At 45.0% G+C, this 16,340-nt stretch overlaps 1 protein-coding gene across 1 annotated transcript in view; it reads left to right on the top strand.

The window, feature by feature from the left end:
- The first annotated feature begins 12,349 nt into the window (after positions 1–12,349).
- The window catches only part of LOC143027521 (uncharacterized), a 66,643-nt gene continuing 62,652 nt past the window's right edge, over positions 12,350–16,340 (top strand). The window contains exon 1 of the mRNA XM_076188807.1: positions 12,350–12,516. Coding sequence (XP_076044922.1) covers positions 12,372–12,516 — 145 coding nt within the window. The 5' untranslated portion in view covers positions 12,350–12,371. The remainder of the gene's footprint in view (positions 12,517–16,340) is intronic.

The following is a 16,340-nucleotide window of genomic DNA, read 5'->3' on the forward strand; positions in this document are numbered from 1 at the left end:
AATATCCATATAACATCATTTCTTAACGCGGGAAGTCCTCAAAGCTCGTGGCGAGCGTCGTCAGCCAGTTCCTCATCATCGCGATTGCCGTGACGGTCGAGATGGTAGAGGCAAGGTCTTGTCTGGTCGAGGCCTCCGTCGTCAGCAACTTAGTCTCCGGTTCACTAAGTTGATGGGGGAGGGCGGGGTCCCTGCCAGAGTGCCATAAGCAATCGCGCAGACCCTCCGGCGCGAAGGGTGGTGGCAGGACGACGGGGAATGATGAAGGGATATGCCGTCGAGGAGGAACCGTCTTGGGTTGGTCTTGGGCCCGCTCGAAGAGAGCAGGGATGTCTAAGGCCTTCTCCCCTTTCTCCTGCGGGAACCAGGCGTTTGGGGAGAGTGCTACCGCCGGTGAGTCCCCCGACCTGTCGACAAACATATGCCCATCAGGGTTTAAACGAGTGTTCTCCAGGAGAGCACCTAATGCGTCCAGAGTGTTAGAGGTGGAAATCCTGGAGGGCGTGGAGGCCGGGGCGGAGAGGGGTCGAATCTTATATAGAACCTTAGCCCCCTCCGCGTCGTTGGCCCACTTTAGGATAACGTCATCTCTCCTCCTCCAGCCCTCCGGTAGCGAGTAGTCGGGAGACCAGGCCACTAGCTTGTGATCTTCTCCAAACGAGTACTCCCAGGACCGGGGAAGGTCACACCATGAGAAGGGGCGGAACTCAAAAGAGTCCGTCATGGTAGGAGGATAAGGAAAAGAACTGTAGTGGTCCTCCACCCCGTCCAACCCGACGGACGTCTGATTGGGAAGTTCCTCCTGAGAGGGGCCTTCTAGTCCTATACCTGTCGCCGGCACGGAGGGGCGGAGGGAAGGACCAGGAGGGAGAGTGGGAGGGGGGGCTAGAGCCGTAGGTTCAATAGGAGGTTGCTCTGGAGAGGGGTGCGTTATGATTTGCGCGGTCTGAAAGGCCGGATAATGTGATAGGGCCGATTCAAGGACGGGGCCTATCAGGGACGGAAGGAGGGCAGCCACTTGGGCGGCCAGAGTTCCCTCTCCCCTCGTGTCGTCCTCCGGCTCCCTGCCCTTGTGGGATTTACGGCGAGGAAAAGGAGAGCGAGGAAGGGAGGGTGAGTTGGGGGGAGAGGCTGTGGAGGGTGGGGACAAGCTGAGCGTCCTGGACCTCGGTGAGGCAGACCTCTTTTTCGAGCGAGATTTCCTGCCGGGTTCACGTGAGTGAACTAGGGAGGAAGACGAGTTCGTGGGTGTGCTTGACAAAGCAAGCCGTAAGGGTTTTAAGGACCCTTGATGTTCGGATGTATGGGGCTGCCGAGAGGCCTGAGGACGCTCGGGGACACCATACTCCGCAACATCAGACTCGTCCCCTTGTACTCCGAGAGGCCCAGGTTGTCCACCAACGGAAGTCTCGGAGACATAGGGAGACGGATGGCGAGGGCGAACGAGGCCCAATTCCACTCCTAACGCCGGATCCGCCCACACCAGGGGGGGGTCGTCAGCGGATTTCACTGTCCGAGCTCTGCGCCATGCCTCCCGAAGGTGTCCGAGGGCGGCTAGCTTGGAACGGGTTTTGGGAGGAGCAGCACGAATCTCCTCAACCCGCGCTTTGCACACAACGCAGGCTAGGGGGTTAAAGCCAGCTTGTGAGAAACAAGGGGCATGGCGGGAGCAGAGGTCGTGGTGGCCGTCTGACGAGATCCTGGCTGTGCAGCCGGATTCCACACACAAGCGTTTGGTCTGAAAATAGAATAATGATAATCATAGACGGGGGGTCCCAAAGGTGTCTGGACACAACACCAAAGGGGAAAAACTGCAGGAGAACTCCCTACGAGAACACAAGAGCACGAGCTGGAACCAGACTTACCGGCATGAAAGAAGGTGGGTTGTTGAGTGACCGACTCGTCTGGTTCCGCGATGCTAAGTGACGGCTCAATCCGTGCGACCGAGTAAGAAGGGAGGGGATAGGGAGGGGGAGGTGGGGTTGTAGACGCTTGCGCCACCTGCACAGAGCCGGGAATTTTAAATTTCCGATGATTTATGCGGAATGTCCAACCACACACTCCCTTTCGGAAGTGGCCATTTGGCCAGGAGTGTGGTAGGGGATTACCGATATAGCTTCGCTGTGCAGGTTTCTTCTCAGCCGATAATTTCTATTATAAATATTGTGCAAGGCTGCTCTGGTTGACAAATTATCCCATTTGTCCACATCGCCTTAACCTCGTTTAGTGTAGGCGCTGTTACTGGTTCATCATCTTCAATTATGTCATGATATCGAATTCTGGGGTACTGGTCTATTTAGGAGTGACTTAAAGTATTCTTCCCATTCCTGTAGGATGCCATTCTCATTTGTCAATACATCATCATTTCTTCCTTTAATTATATTGCTTCTTGCCTGATAACCTTTCTTTATATTCCTCAGCTTCTTATGGTGCTCCTCCCTGATATTGCCCTTTTGCATATGGTTTTCTATTTCATCAATTTCCGTGTACAATGACTGTCTCTTTTTACGTCTCATTATGTTTTGGCCCTCTCTTATTTTCTCTCTCCGACTCTCATTTTGTTTGTCACTAATCCATCTTTCTCATGTCTTCCGACTCGCTTCCGTTGCTTTCTTGCAATCTCGACCATACAAGTACTGTAGTTCCTCCTGGTACCTGTGGTACTGTCTCTTCAGGTCCTTTATCCAGTGTCTCAATAATATTGTTTCGTTTGAGCTTTATGCAAATTTCTTCTCTCTCTTCTTCCAGTATGATTAGAAGTTCAAAGTGGTCTTGTGCTGGCAATTTATAGTCTCTTTCATATTCTTGTATCTTTAACTTATCTATACCGTATCTTTCCCATACATTTCTCGGTGACCTTTTAGTTTTCAGTTTGGCTTTGAACTTCCCAATTACTAAGTGGTGGTCTGTGTCAGCTTCTGCCTCACGCATACTCCGTACATCTTCCATGGCCCTCCTATGTTTGTCTTTTATCAGTATGTGGTCGATTGTGTTAATTGTTGTGCCATCTGGAGATGTCCATGTATGTTTATGAATATATCTTTGTGGGGGAAGATTGTGCTATCAGTAGTAAGATTAATTCCGTGAGACAAATGATGCTAGCTAGCATTGTCGTGTAAAATCTCTCTTCTGATTGAGGGGCCAAATACGTTTATATTTCTATCAAGTTTAGCCTTAAAATCACATAAAAGAATTACCATACCATGTTCCGGTGTACTACCAAGTATAATCTGTAAGCTTGTATAAAAACCATCCTTCTCATCATCATCATCATCATCCATGCCACCTGACTTTAAATCTGATCTTCCATTAAGTGGGGTATAGGATATCATGGCAGAATATAAACTATCTTGCATATAGAAGATCGCACCTTGTCTGTGGGCCTCGTCTTCTCTACCGCTATATAGTTACCTAGCTTAAGTTTTGGCCATTTCACTTCTTGGACAGGTATAATATTGGGTTTTTACTTCTCTAGCTGCTATGCAACGCTCATTGCATGGTCTGCTATATCTAGAGATCAAACATCCCATGTACCAGTGTATAAGGGAGACTTCCAGTTCCTTGTCCTTATGGTCACCATTTCGTCAACAAAGGTCCGTCTGATCCGAGCCTCGTTTTCGATTTCCGTGACAATATGTCCATCTGGACTTTAAGCTGGCAAGTTTCACGTACTCGAGTCAGCTTGGTATACTAATTTGGAGAGTGTTGCTCCTTTCTTGTTTACTACAATTAGGTAAAACACACACACACTCACTCACTCAAACATGTGTATGGAAAGTACAGTGTTACCCATAAATTAGGCCATACACGAGCTCTGAACATAGGTGGGAGTATACACCGATTGTAAAATTTGTATTTCAAACACAGTTATGATGTTATTGAATTTACCAAATTTTTGCTAGCTAAGTGTGATGTGCCTTTTTCCATTTTCAAAGTATTTAATCAAGTTAATCTAATCTAAATAATTCTACTCATATTTCTTGAAGACTCTCATCATCGATTATAATTAATTTACTTTGAACTTTCAATTTCGACATTACTTTTGTCTTAAAATCTGATTTTAGACTTTTCTTGTTCAGGTCACTCATAATATGTTGTAAGTCTTCTGCTCTTTCCAAAATGAGAATAATGTCATCCGCAAAATTAGGGTGACTAAAATACTTTTTATTTATCTTCAAATATGGCCCGTGCCAACTCAGCTCCAGGCAAGCTGTCTTACAGAAGCTGTTTGGAATTGCGGGTGCACCTGCAACACCTTTTAGACATCCATCGCGGTGTAGTTGACAACATCTTAGTCTCGTGAATGCACGGCCTATGATTCGAACCCCGTAGGAAGAGTCGTTTAATAAAACTGCCAAGACAAATACTCTCTTGTCGGATAGTTGTTTTCCTTTATAGTATTAAACATGCGCAACACGAAATGATGTCGAGAAACTACAGGTATAGTGCCAAGCAGTTTCAGTTAGATTTCCACCATGGCGTAGATGGCAGCGTCCTCGTTTCGTAATGCACGGTTCAATTCCCATATGAAGAGTTGTTTAATAAAACTGTCGAGACAAATACATATTTCTTCCACGTGGTTTACGTTTTCCTCTTTTTTATTTCTCTCTCTCTCTCTGATCTCTACCTTTAATTGACAAGTTTATTGATTTTAGTTCCGTGTTTTTTTCCCTCTTGGCTTTAATCTGCATAGACCTTGTTCTTGTCATTAGCTCACTTGTTACTTTTGAATATTTGCTTTCTCTAGTATATGTTTTTCTCCCTACTTCCTCCTCTGATTTCATAATGATAGTCAACGAAAAAAAAAAACATTGCCTCGATGATGTCTTCATTATTGCTAAAAGATTAAGAAATATTTCTAAATCCCAGCTGAAATTCCTTCTCGTTGTCCTTTTTCTTTGCAAGGCTTATTTGATACTTAAGATCTAGACTATACATCACAGCTCTGAGTCAAATTTAGTTGTGCATCCTACCATTCTCTGGTCACTACACATGTTCACTTTATAATGGCAACAATACTGACATTGTTGCTCTCTGTTTTTCCATTTGGACTTCTCGAATTCCGTTTACGACCTACTCGTTTTTGGAAGAAAGTGTTCATTGTTCTCATGTTGTAGTTCTCCGCAAAATCAACTATCACCTTACCTGCCATTTTTTTCACCCTACTCCAAACTTCCCTATGCACAATTCACCTACCAGATTCTTCCCCACTCACTTACTGAAGCCATCGATTAATTATCAATGTTACAAATTACTTATTTTTCTTAGTCTATTATCTATTTTTACATCTTCATAAAATTATTCAATTTCATTGTCTGAACCCTGTGAAGTCTGTGCTTAAACCTGAATTATTTTTAGAGTATCCTTTGGACACATGGAAAGAATGAGTGAAGAAAGACTAGTAAAAGAGGTATGGAAGACAGAGGTGGAAGGAGTGAACATGAGGGGTCGACCTAGGATGAGATGGATGGCTGGGTAAAAAGAGCATTGGGAAAGAGAGGAATTTCTGTTGAGGAAGGACGGGAGAGGACAGAAGATAGGGGTGAATAGAGAATGGTTGTGTATGGATGATGCTGTGATGCATGAAGGGAAGTGGGTGGGGGATGGGGGTGAGGGAGTGTGTGTGAGAAATAGATTGAAGCAGTCCGAAGGGATTTCTCCCCGTCTTCTCCTTTTCTAAAGTATGAGGGGACAGGAGAGGGAGGGGCCGGTCGCCGATTTAATGAAGCGACCTTGCTGTGGATGTGGTGTGTCTTGCGACACTGCTTCTGACCCAGGGTAGTGGGCGAAATGCAGGGATGTCCACCTCATTCTCAGTCTTTCCTTTTAACTTAACTCCATTCATCTCTGCTTTCCACATTCTTTTTGCTAGTCTTTCCATGAGCCGAAACCATCTCATTATTCTCTCATCAACCCTATTTACCAGCTCCCTTTCCACTCGCGCTCTTCTCCCCACTTCCTCATTTTTCACTCTATCCACCCTTGTAACCACATTTCTCAAACACTTCATTTACATTTATTCTTTCTGCCTCCCCTACATTTCTAGCCTCCGCTTTAAACAATATCGCAGGCACGATCACCCTTTCATAAAGTCTTTTCTTTGAATTTATCCCCAGACCTATTTCTCATGACACTTTTCATCTCCCCCAGGACATCTAGATTCGTCCCTCACTCTACAGGTTACCTCCACCCACAATCCTCCTTCTCTACTACATATGACTCTAAATACTTAGAACTGTCCACCAGCTATAGCCTCTCTCATTCAAGACAACTCCCAACTCACCACCTTCATCCCTTGTGCATTTCATTGCCTTACTTCTACCCACATTTACTTTGAACTTTCTCCTATCAAATAACTTCCCAAACTGTGTTACTAACTACCTTAAACCATCTTCTGATTCAGTCACAAATGCAGTTTTATCAGCAAACAACAATTGGCTCACCTCCTACTTTCCTCCAGTTTCAAGAACCATCTTTACTCCCCCTCGCATTTACTTCCCATATTACCCTATCCATGTACGTACGTATTAAATAGGCAGGGTGACATAATACAATCATGGCACACCCCCACCTTCACCTCAAACCACTCGCTTTCACCATTCTCAACCTTAACACAAACTCCATTGCTCACGTAAATGCCCTTCACAAATTTCTCTCTATCTCATATATCTGCAATAAATCCATCATTGTGTCGACCCTGTCAAAAATCTTCTCAAGATTCATGAAAGCACAAAAAAAAAAAAAAAAAAAATGCATATCTGCCTTACCATAAATAAATTATCTATTTACCCTCTACCTTTCTAAACTCACACTGTATTTTCCTTTGTCAGATACTCCGCATGACTCTTATCCAACTATCATGTCACCCCTTTTGGTTGTAGCAGTATGGCTACTGAGAAGGAAAGAGGGTTTGTGAATCCCTGTTTAGGTTTGAACTGATTTTACATGCGGTTAGAAGCAGCATATATACAATTCCCCGGGCAATCTTCCGTGGTACACAATTGTACTGGATTAGATTAGCCTTGGATCGCACAGGGATCAAACACGTTAGACCGTGGCCATGTGGTCAATACAATGTGCGCTCCAAATAGTGGTAGCTACAATACTCCTCCCACCCTTAGAAATGCCTTGGCTTCAGAGGGCGTCCTGCACGTAAGAAGATACTGCAGGTCTCGGGAGACTCCTGTGTAGGGAAGAATTCTGCGGGCACGACGAGGGGCTGGCAGAGGACCATCTCTGTTGGAGACACGTTGAGTTCGTCCTTGATGGCTGTCCGGAGGCGAAGGAGGAACCATGGTAGTTGTGGCAGCCAGGATTTGTTGTTGCAACGTACCATAAGAGATGTCTTGAGTGAGCGGTGGGCTCGTTCGACCTTGCCGTTGGTTGGAGGGTTGTAGGAGAAAGTGTGGTGGGCTGTAATACCTTGAGTTAAATGAGGGACTGCCACAGCCGCGGCGTGAAGTAAGTTTTCGGTCAGAGGTGACGTGCTTCGGTAAGCCGAATTTGGTGATTCACCCACTGAGGAGAGCTGTGGTGCACGTCGAGGCAGTAGCGTCCTTCATGGGGATGGCCTCCAACCAGCGGGTCGATCTATTGATGGCAGTAATGAGGTGGCAGTGGCCTTCTGACGGAGGGAACGGACCGACAACGTCGAAATGAATAATTGCGAAGCGTCGTCGAGGTTGACGGAATGATCCGATGTCTGACTCAGCGTGGTGATGGTTTTTGCTTTGCTGGTAGGCGATGCAGGATCTGGCCCACTCCTTTACGTTCTTGGAGATGCTGTATTAGATTAATTTCTCCTTCAGGAGCTTCACAGTGACGCGTCCTGAAGGGTGTGACAAGTCGTGTATTAAGTTGAGCACTTGACGTCGGAAGGCAGCTGGGATGTGGGGTTGTGGGTGGCCGGTCCTGATGTCGCAGAGGATGGTGTGCTTGTTATGGAAGGGAACGTCCTGTCACTAAAGGGATGTAATGGATGTCCTATAGGCGAGTGTCTCAGTATCCTCACGTTGCTCTCTGACGATGGCTTTGTAGTCGAGGGCGAGTTGAACTGCGTCTATGGATATTCGGGAGAGGGCGTCGGCGACAGGATTCTTTGTACCGGGGACGTGCCTGATGGTGCAATTGAACTCGGTGATGGTGGAGAGGTAGTGGCGCTGTCTGGTGGACCAGGCGTCCTGCTACTTCGTGAAGTCGTGCATTAGAGATTGAAGGTCGGTGTTGATGATAAAGGAGGAGCCTTCGAGGAAGTGGCGGATGGCGTGGTGTATGGCGAGGAGCTCTCTGTCGAAGGTGATTTAGTTGAGCTCAGCCTCGGACAGTTTCCTGCTGAGGAAACCGAGGGGTGTACTTGTGCTATTGACGAGCTGTTCGAGCACAACCCCTATGGCAACATTACTGGCGTCCGTTGACAGTTGTAGCAGGGCACCTGGTGCAGGGAAGAAGTCAATAGCACGGGCGAGGGCTTTTTTGGAGTTAATAAAGGCAGATTGCATGGCGGGGTTCAATTTGAGGTCCTTCGATTTTCCGTGAAGGGCGTTGTAGAGTGTGTGAGGCGTTTGAACGATGCTAGGGAGGAAGCGGTGGTATTGGTTAAGCATCCTAATAAATTCCTGCAGGGCTTTGACGGTGGTGGATCTTGGAAACTTGTCGACTGCAGTGACTTTATCCTGAAGGGAACAAACACCGTCAGGAGAGATGAGGTGTCCCAAAAATGGGACGGGCTTTTTCCTGAAGCTGCATTTGTCGAAACAGACGATAAGGCCGTTATTCTGGAGACGCTGGAGGATGACCTGTAGGTGTCGAAGATGCTGGCAAGGCGATTCGGAGAATACCATGATATCATCAACATATTAGACACAGAAATCGAGGTCGCTGAGGATGCCCTCCATTAGGTGCTGGAAGGTCGCACCTGAGTTTCCCAAGCCGAAACAAGAGTGATTAAAGGTGTACGTTCTGAGGGGGTTGGTGATGGCAGTCTTCGGGATGTCGTCGGTATGTACCGGAACTTGGTAGTAGCCCTTCAGGGGCTTTAGTGTCGAAAAGATCTTGGCGCCATTGAGGTATGTGGTATCTCATATGTAGTTTTTGTTTGTGTTGTTGAATGGACAGATGTTGGTAACTAGGTGTAGACTCAAAGGTTCTGAAGTTGCTCCATCCCGAACTTCTGATGAATCGAACTGCGGCATTCTGAACCTTCTGGTGGTTCCAGTTGTTTGTGGGACATGTCATCCGGCTCATTTCCGGGGACTGGCACAGGAGATGCCTGACTAAAGCTAAGTACAATCGACACTTGGTGGAAAGTGTTGCGATTTTAAAGCGCTTAAGTCTACCCAGCACAGCCCTAGCTCTCGGTCCCTGTCTGCCGAAGTGTGGGGTCCAGGTAAGGTCACTGTCCAATGTGCTACCCATCACACAAGTGTGATCTTTTACTAGGGTGTTTGTGTTGTTTATTTTAAGAGGAGTGTTTGTGATTGCTCTGTTTGTTTTCTTGCAACGGAAGTAAACAGCTTTGCATTTTGGCGCACTGGTCTTAATGCGCCACTGTTGCTTCCATGCTTGTGCCCCGTCTAGTATATTCTGCATTACGCGCAACGCTCCACACAAAGTTTTGTGTCTGCCAGTGTGATTAGTCATTCGTAAATAGATTGTATAAATTGGGGGCAAGGACTGACCCTTGAGGCACTCCAGCCTTCGGCACAAAAGGTCGGGACTGGGAGCCCCGTCACCTTATTCTTATTGTCTTGTCGCCCAAGCAGTTGTAGAGTAACCGTGTGAATGGCAGGGTGTAGTAAAAATTGTGGTACAATTTGTACTTAAGTTCTTCATGCCAGACAATATCGAATGCCTTCTCCACATTCTTACAAACCAATATGACGTTACCAAGGCGACCGTCTGACGGTCAATGAATCCATGAAGTGATCGTGGAGAAAACGTCGTCTGCATTGCGCTTCGGCCGAAAACCGAAATGGCAGTCTCTTAGGACATTCTTTACCTCCAAGTACCTAGTAAGACTTCAGGTTTCTGGAATTTGGGGATGAGAATGGTATGTGAGGCCTTGAAAAGCTGTGGAAAGTACCTAGAGGTAAGTGTAATGTTGTTATGTGTGCGATTATGTTGTCTTGTATGCGTCTGAGTAGGTGTGCATCAATGTGTATAGGGCCAGAGGATTTTAATTTTAATGCGGAGATGACCCCTTTAACCTCCTTCAACAGGATGGGGGAGGTAAGAGGATCATCTTCATCTAACTTAGAGGGAGCAACAGTCTCACTGGGAGTGAGGTCAATATAGTTATTCATAAAAGAACAATTTCTGTGCAAGGTGTTTAAGCAATGTTGTCTTTGCACAGGATGGGGCGTAAAGACCTCACTCCGTGCTGACGCCAGAAGGTCAACTTGGTGCTGGGGAGTGTATGCAGAGTGGTTCAGATGGTTGATGACCTTGAGTGAAGGCACAGAGCACTCCTCCAGCTGTCGTTTGACGGCCCCTCAGAACTTGGTAGGATCAGTCGTACAGGAGCCGGGGAGCGAAGCCATCAGTTGCCCCTTCTCGTGAATTGAATCGATATAGAGGGACTCCCTCAGACTCCTCTGTAGCTAGTGCATGTCTCATAGGATAGTGTCACAGGCCTCTGGGGGTGCTTGTAGGAAGTATGTAAAGGCCTGTGCACACGATCGAGCATTGACCGACAGGCACTTGCTAAATGCGCGTCACTCGGGCAAATTAGGCGGGCAAAAGATTACCGTGCCCGTACTTCACCCACATCACCAGGCAATGTCTGGCGCCTGGGGGTTTGCTCCCGACCATCACTAACTGCCGACCTCCGTATGTGACTGCTGCCAACCACCACCCGTGTGTACAACAACACACGGCTTTTGCCCGGTAGACGGGCAACGCCCGCCAGGCAATCCTCGATCGTGTGCACGGGCCTTTAGCCTGCTCTGTAGTGCAATGTCTGTTAGTTCACATAGAAGCAGTGAACAAAGCAATCTTGCGGTACTTTGTTCAAGGAATGGTCTTTTTTCTCAGAGCGTGTCCTTTAAGTACTCTAACATAATCTCTGATGACGTCACTACTGCGCACTTATACGGAGCACCTGGCATTGCTTATACAAACAATTGTGTAAGGCTACGTCGGGGAAGTTCTCCCAGACGTTTCACCTCCATCCACTCTCACATAGCCACAGATCTACATCGCATTATTTATGCATATACATCACAACCACTACACATATTTTCCAAAGAGAAAATTAACATAATACACTTTTATAAGACTAATAATACATATATAATATTTAAGATACATACATTTCATATAAAGTACACAATACATATAAAAGGAGGGAATGACAATATTTATTGGGTGTTTCATAAAACATCTTATATTCAAGCTAGGGCGTGACACCAATCTAGGTGCCTTGCCAGCTTTCATCACTCGCAATGCTCTTTGTACCTTATTTCTTCTATATCCCTGTATTTTTTCTTTTCTCTTCAGGGGCATTTTTCTAGCTCTCTCCCACCGCTATAATCAATCAATCCCTATCCTCCTCCACATTCAACAACCCTCTGAAATACTCAACCCTCTGAAATTCTCATCCCATCACCCCTTTACCACCTTCATTTCTTTTAATATCTGTCCATCTGCACCCTTTGCCTACCTGACACCTCCCCTCTCACTCTCTTCACTTCCTTCCAAAAATCCTACCCATTTTACATCTCCCTTCATAGGGAAGCATATGAGAGGTACAAGAGGAAGACTTAAGGTAAAAATTCATAATTAAACTTAATGTATGTGATAGGTCACCTAAATACACATCAAGTACGGCTGATAGTTTCCAGAAGAAATAGAATTGAGAAAACGTAATTTGAGACAATCACTTGTTATAACATTTGCCCCTCGTACATGTTCATCGACATGGCATATCGTACATGAGGTAGATTAACGCAATCACTCATATCCTAGTAAAACCTAATCTATCTTTATACAAAAGGCACCTTATAAGCGACGCATACCCCCACCCATTCCACACCCATTTATATTAGCTCTTTGTGGCATAGGTTCAATCTTCCTCTGAGAGCAGCCAGAAGGTACACATCACGGTTAGTGGACGAAAGGTTAAACCCCTCAGATGAAAAAGTCTGGTATCTGCGATAATAGAATCTGTACTGTATGCAACTGTATTGGGAAAACTTTACAATGCAAGCAATTAAATGCTAATATCAACTTATACCATATACAGTAATACTGAGACAATTCCTTGAAACCAATTTGCTAGCCAACCACAAGCGTAAGGATAGGTTACAGGGAAGGAGTCCAACTAAAGATAACAAATCACGTTGACCAGACTATCTGTTGCTTTTTCAGTGTCAATGTTCACGGTGGTCAGACTGCGGAACAGTGAGTGTGCAGCGCTGAATGGAGAACGAGGTGTATGCTACACGTATTTCCAGTGCAAGAAGAGCGGTGGCACTCCAAGCGGCGAATGTGCTACGGGCTTCGGTGTCTGCTGTTTAAGTAAGTGAAATTTGTGTCACTGGAAAAAAAAAAAAAAAAAAAATTATTATCCTACATATTAGTGTCTCAATAAATAAAACATCTCGATAGATGCTTTGCTAAACACGGCATATAGATACTGAAGTGATCACCTATGGTTTTTAAGTTATGAAAATATCTGGATAAGTAGTTTGTAAAACACGAAACACAGGTAATGAACTTTCTATCTATCTCTCTGTCTATCTACATACAGAGCTTTTTCGACATTATAAGGGAGATAGCTAAGTCAAAGGCACCTACCTACTCCCACACATTCCACTCCCATCTACCACCCTTTCCTTCCTTTCATCTTAGCTCCTCATGGACGATGGGTCATCCCTGTATCCTACCCACTGCCCTGGGTCAGAAGCAGTGTTGCAAGACACAGTTCATTACAGCAAGGCCGCTTCACTTAATCGGTGACCCCCATCACCTCACCCCCTCATGCAGAAAAAGAGAAAACGGGGAGAAATCCTTTCGCACTGTGCCAAAATATCATTCACTCAAAAGCACTCCCTACCCCCTACACCCTGCCCCTACCTTCCTTGCATAACAGTATCATCTATACACAGTCACTCTCCACTCATTCCTATCTCCTGCTTTTTTCCTTCCTTGTTCAACAGACAACTCACCTCTTTCACATCCATCCATTTCATCCTCGGTCGTCCCCTCAAATTCACTCCCTCTACCTTTGCCTTAAACACCTCTAATGTAATGATGTAATGTATGTAATGTAATAAAATGTAACGTAATCACCTCTAAGGTAATGAACTTAGCGTGAAATAACCCATGGTGATGGGACCTATTAGTTTTCCTTCGTTGCTTGTACTTCCCTTTCAGTACGGGAAATGTTTTCCTCAGCTGAATAAACTCGTCTGGTGATAGCCAAAACAAACAGAATAGTCGAATGCATTGAATCCCTTTTAGGGGAAGTTTTCCCAAGCTTAATGAAATTTTAGGGTAAAAGCCAGAATAAGCAAAATAGTCCATCTTCGCATCCAAATTATTTACAACAGGGCATTTGAAACTATGGTGAACCAATTCACACATAAGGATAAACATACACCGAAAACACAAAACGCACACATACACACACACGCACACACACACACACACACACACACACACACACACACACACACACACACACACACACACACACACACTGCAATAAGATATGGATAAAAAGAGAAATGAGTATTGAGGAATTAGAAAAAGAGATGAAACTAAAAAAAAAAAAAAAAAAAAAAAAAAAAAAAAAAAAAAAAAAAAAAAAAAAAAAAAAAAACGCGAAGAGAGCGGAGGCCGAAAGCAAGGAATTCTTTTGGAGAGTAATCGACATGAGACTGAAAAATGATACATCAGAATGGGCGAAACGAAGACAGAAAAAGAAAAGAAGGAGAAAGGAAAAAATAAAAAGTGGCCGATACTAACATCGACGGATTAATTTCAGGACTGAATGAACTCAACGATTACTTGTCAGAAGAAAAAACGGACATAATGGGAATTTTGCTCACACACACTACCTCACCCCCCATCCCCCCGTCCATTCCACCTCATGCATCACAACATCTTCCATATACAACCATTCTCCATTCACCCCTGTCTTCTGTCCTCTCCCGTCCTTCCTCAACCGATATTCCCCTCTTCCCCAAAGCCCCCTTCACCCCATCCATCCATCTCATCCTAGGACGTCCCCTCATGTTCACTCCCCCCACATCTGCCTTCCATACCTCCTTTACTAGTCTTTCTTCACTCATTCTTTCCATGTGTCCAAACCATCCTAATACTCTTTCATCAACCCTATCTCCCAACTCCCTTTCCACCCCTGTTCTCCTCCTCACCTCCTCATTTCTCACTCTATCTAGCCTAGTAACCCCCATCATACTTCTCAGACACCTCATCTCAAACACATTCAAGCTCCTTCTCTCTTCCTCTATTATGTTCCATGTTTCTGCTCCATACAGTGCTGTTGGCACAATCACTCCTTCATACAGTCTCCTCATAACATCCATTCCCAAATGTCTATTCCTCATTACACTCTTTAATCCACCAAGGCATTTACTCGCTTCTCTCAATCTACATTCTACCTCCACCTTTACTCCACCTTTTCCTGCCACATTTGCACCCAAGTATCAAAAACTATCCACTTCTTCCAGTTGCTCTTCCTTAATGCTCACTTCCAGATTACTGGAACAAACTGGACAATGAAATAGTATGCGCAAAAACCATTCATGAGTTTAAAAGCAAACTAGACACTGCGAGATACAAAGGCGGGACATCACGAGCATAGCTCCCCTTCCCGCAAAATACAACTAGGTAAATACAACTAGGTAAACACACACACACACACACACACACACACACACACACACACACACACACACACACACACACACACACACACACACACACACACACACACACACATATATATATAATATACATATATATATATATATACATACATATATATATATATATATATATATATTTATATATTGGATGGAGTGTTCCAATATATGAATAGTGTGCGAGTAGAGCGGCTTCTCTGGAAGTGTGGAAAACAAGCAGATATTTCTTGTCTTTATTCGAGTGAATATTCCCGCTCTCCGAAGTGGAACGGTTCATTATATACATCAATCGGGCAAGGTTGCCGACAAGGAAAGAATATTTACATGGTTGCTGTTTCCAGCGAGACTAGATATTGAAATATTTAATTCAAATACATAGGTCCACTAGAAAAGATGATACATCACTTCGTAATATTTATATATATGTGTCTGAATATTGACTGGTGAGAATTTAATAACCTCGTGGAAATTTCTTGTCGGAGTGGCAATATTTTCTTAGGCGTTAGTAGGAATCCAAGGGTTTTGGTGACAACTGGGCTCTTCCAAGGTCATAACCCCTATAATTGGAGTCTCAGGACAATAGACTTGATCGCGATGCTTAACCCTTGGTGTACGTCAGGTCTTGACTACCGTCTTACACCAAATTATGGTGCATGCATGCTGCATGTGTATCTCCTACTCGTCTTGTGGGTGTGAGTCGGTAGATATAGGTAGATCTTGGTAGATTCTTGGTAGATAGGAGACTGCGTCGTTCTAGAAGTTCTCCAACACACACACACACACACACACACACACACACACACACACACACACACACACACACACACACACACATATATATATATATATATATATATATATATGTGTGTGTGTGTGTGTGTGTGTGTGTGTGTGTGTGTGTGTATGTATTCACTTGGTCTTTGGATCACGTGTTGGACTCGTGATCGACAGCTATTTCCCTCCTGGAAGAGAGCTCAGAGCTCGTAGGTCCGATCTATGGGTAATGCTATGACCTTGCACACACACACACCCCCAACTCCCCGCCCACGAGAGTTGGAGTAACACCCCTCAGCGCTGCGATACTGATATTATTTCAGCCCCGGGCGAGGGTCGAACCCGGACCTCCGTAGTGGCAGGCCAGAGCTCTATGTATGTATGTATGTATGTATGTATGTATGTATGTATGTATGTATGTACCACATCCAGAATGGCGCCATCAAAAGACACATGCAAAATAACCACAACACCACCATCACCACACCTAAACTAAACGAGAACACAAGAATAATTTTCCCATTTAACCATCAAGACCCCTTCGGCTCAAGATGGCCGAATCTGTGAGCATCTACATCGAAAAGCCATCCATAAACATACAACTCATGCCCAAAACCACACTCTCAAGCAACAGGTGTAGATAATACAAACAATAACAACACTTTCCGTGATCCACAG

The sequence above is a fragment of the Oratosquilla oratoria genome, chromosome 8 (genome assembly GCF_046742065.1).
Source record: "Oratosquilla oratoria isolate Oo_2021 chromosome 8, ASM4674206v1, whole genome shotgun sequence".
Taxonomy (NCBI): domain Eukaryota; kingdom Metazoa; phylum Arthropoda; class Malacostraca; order Stomatopoda; family Squillidae; genus Oratosquilla; species Oratosquilla oratoria.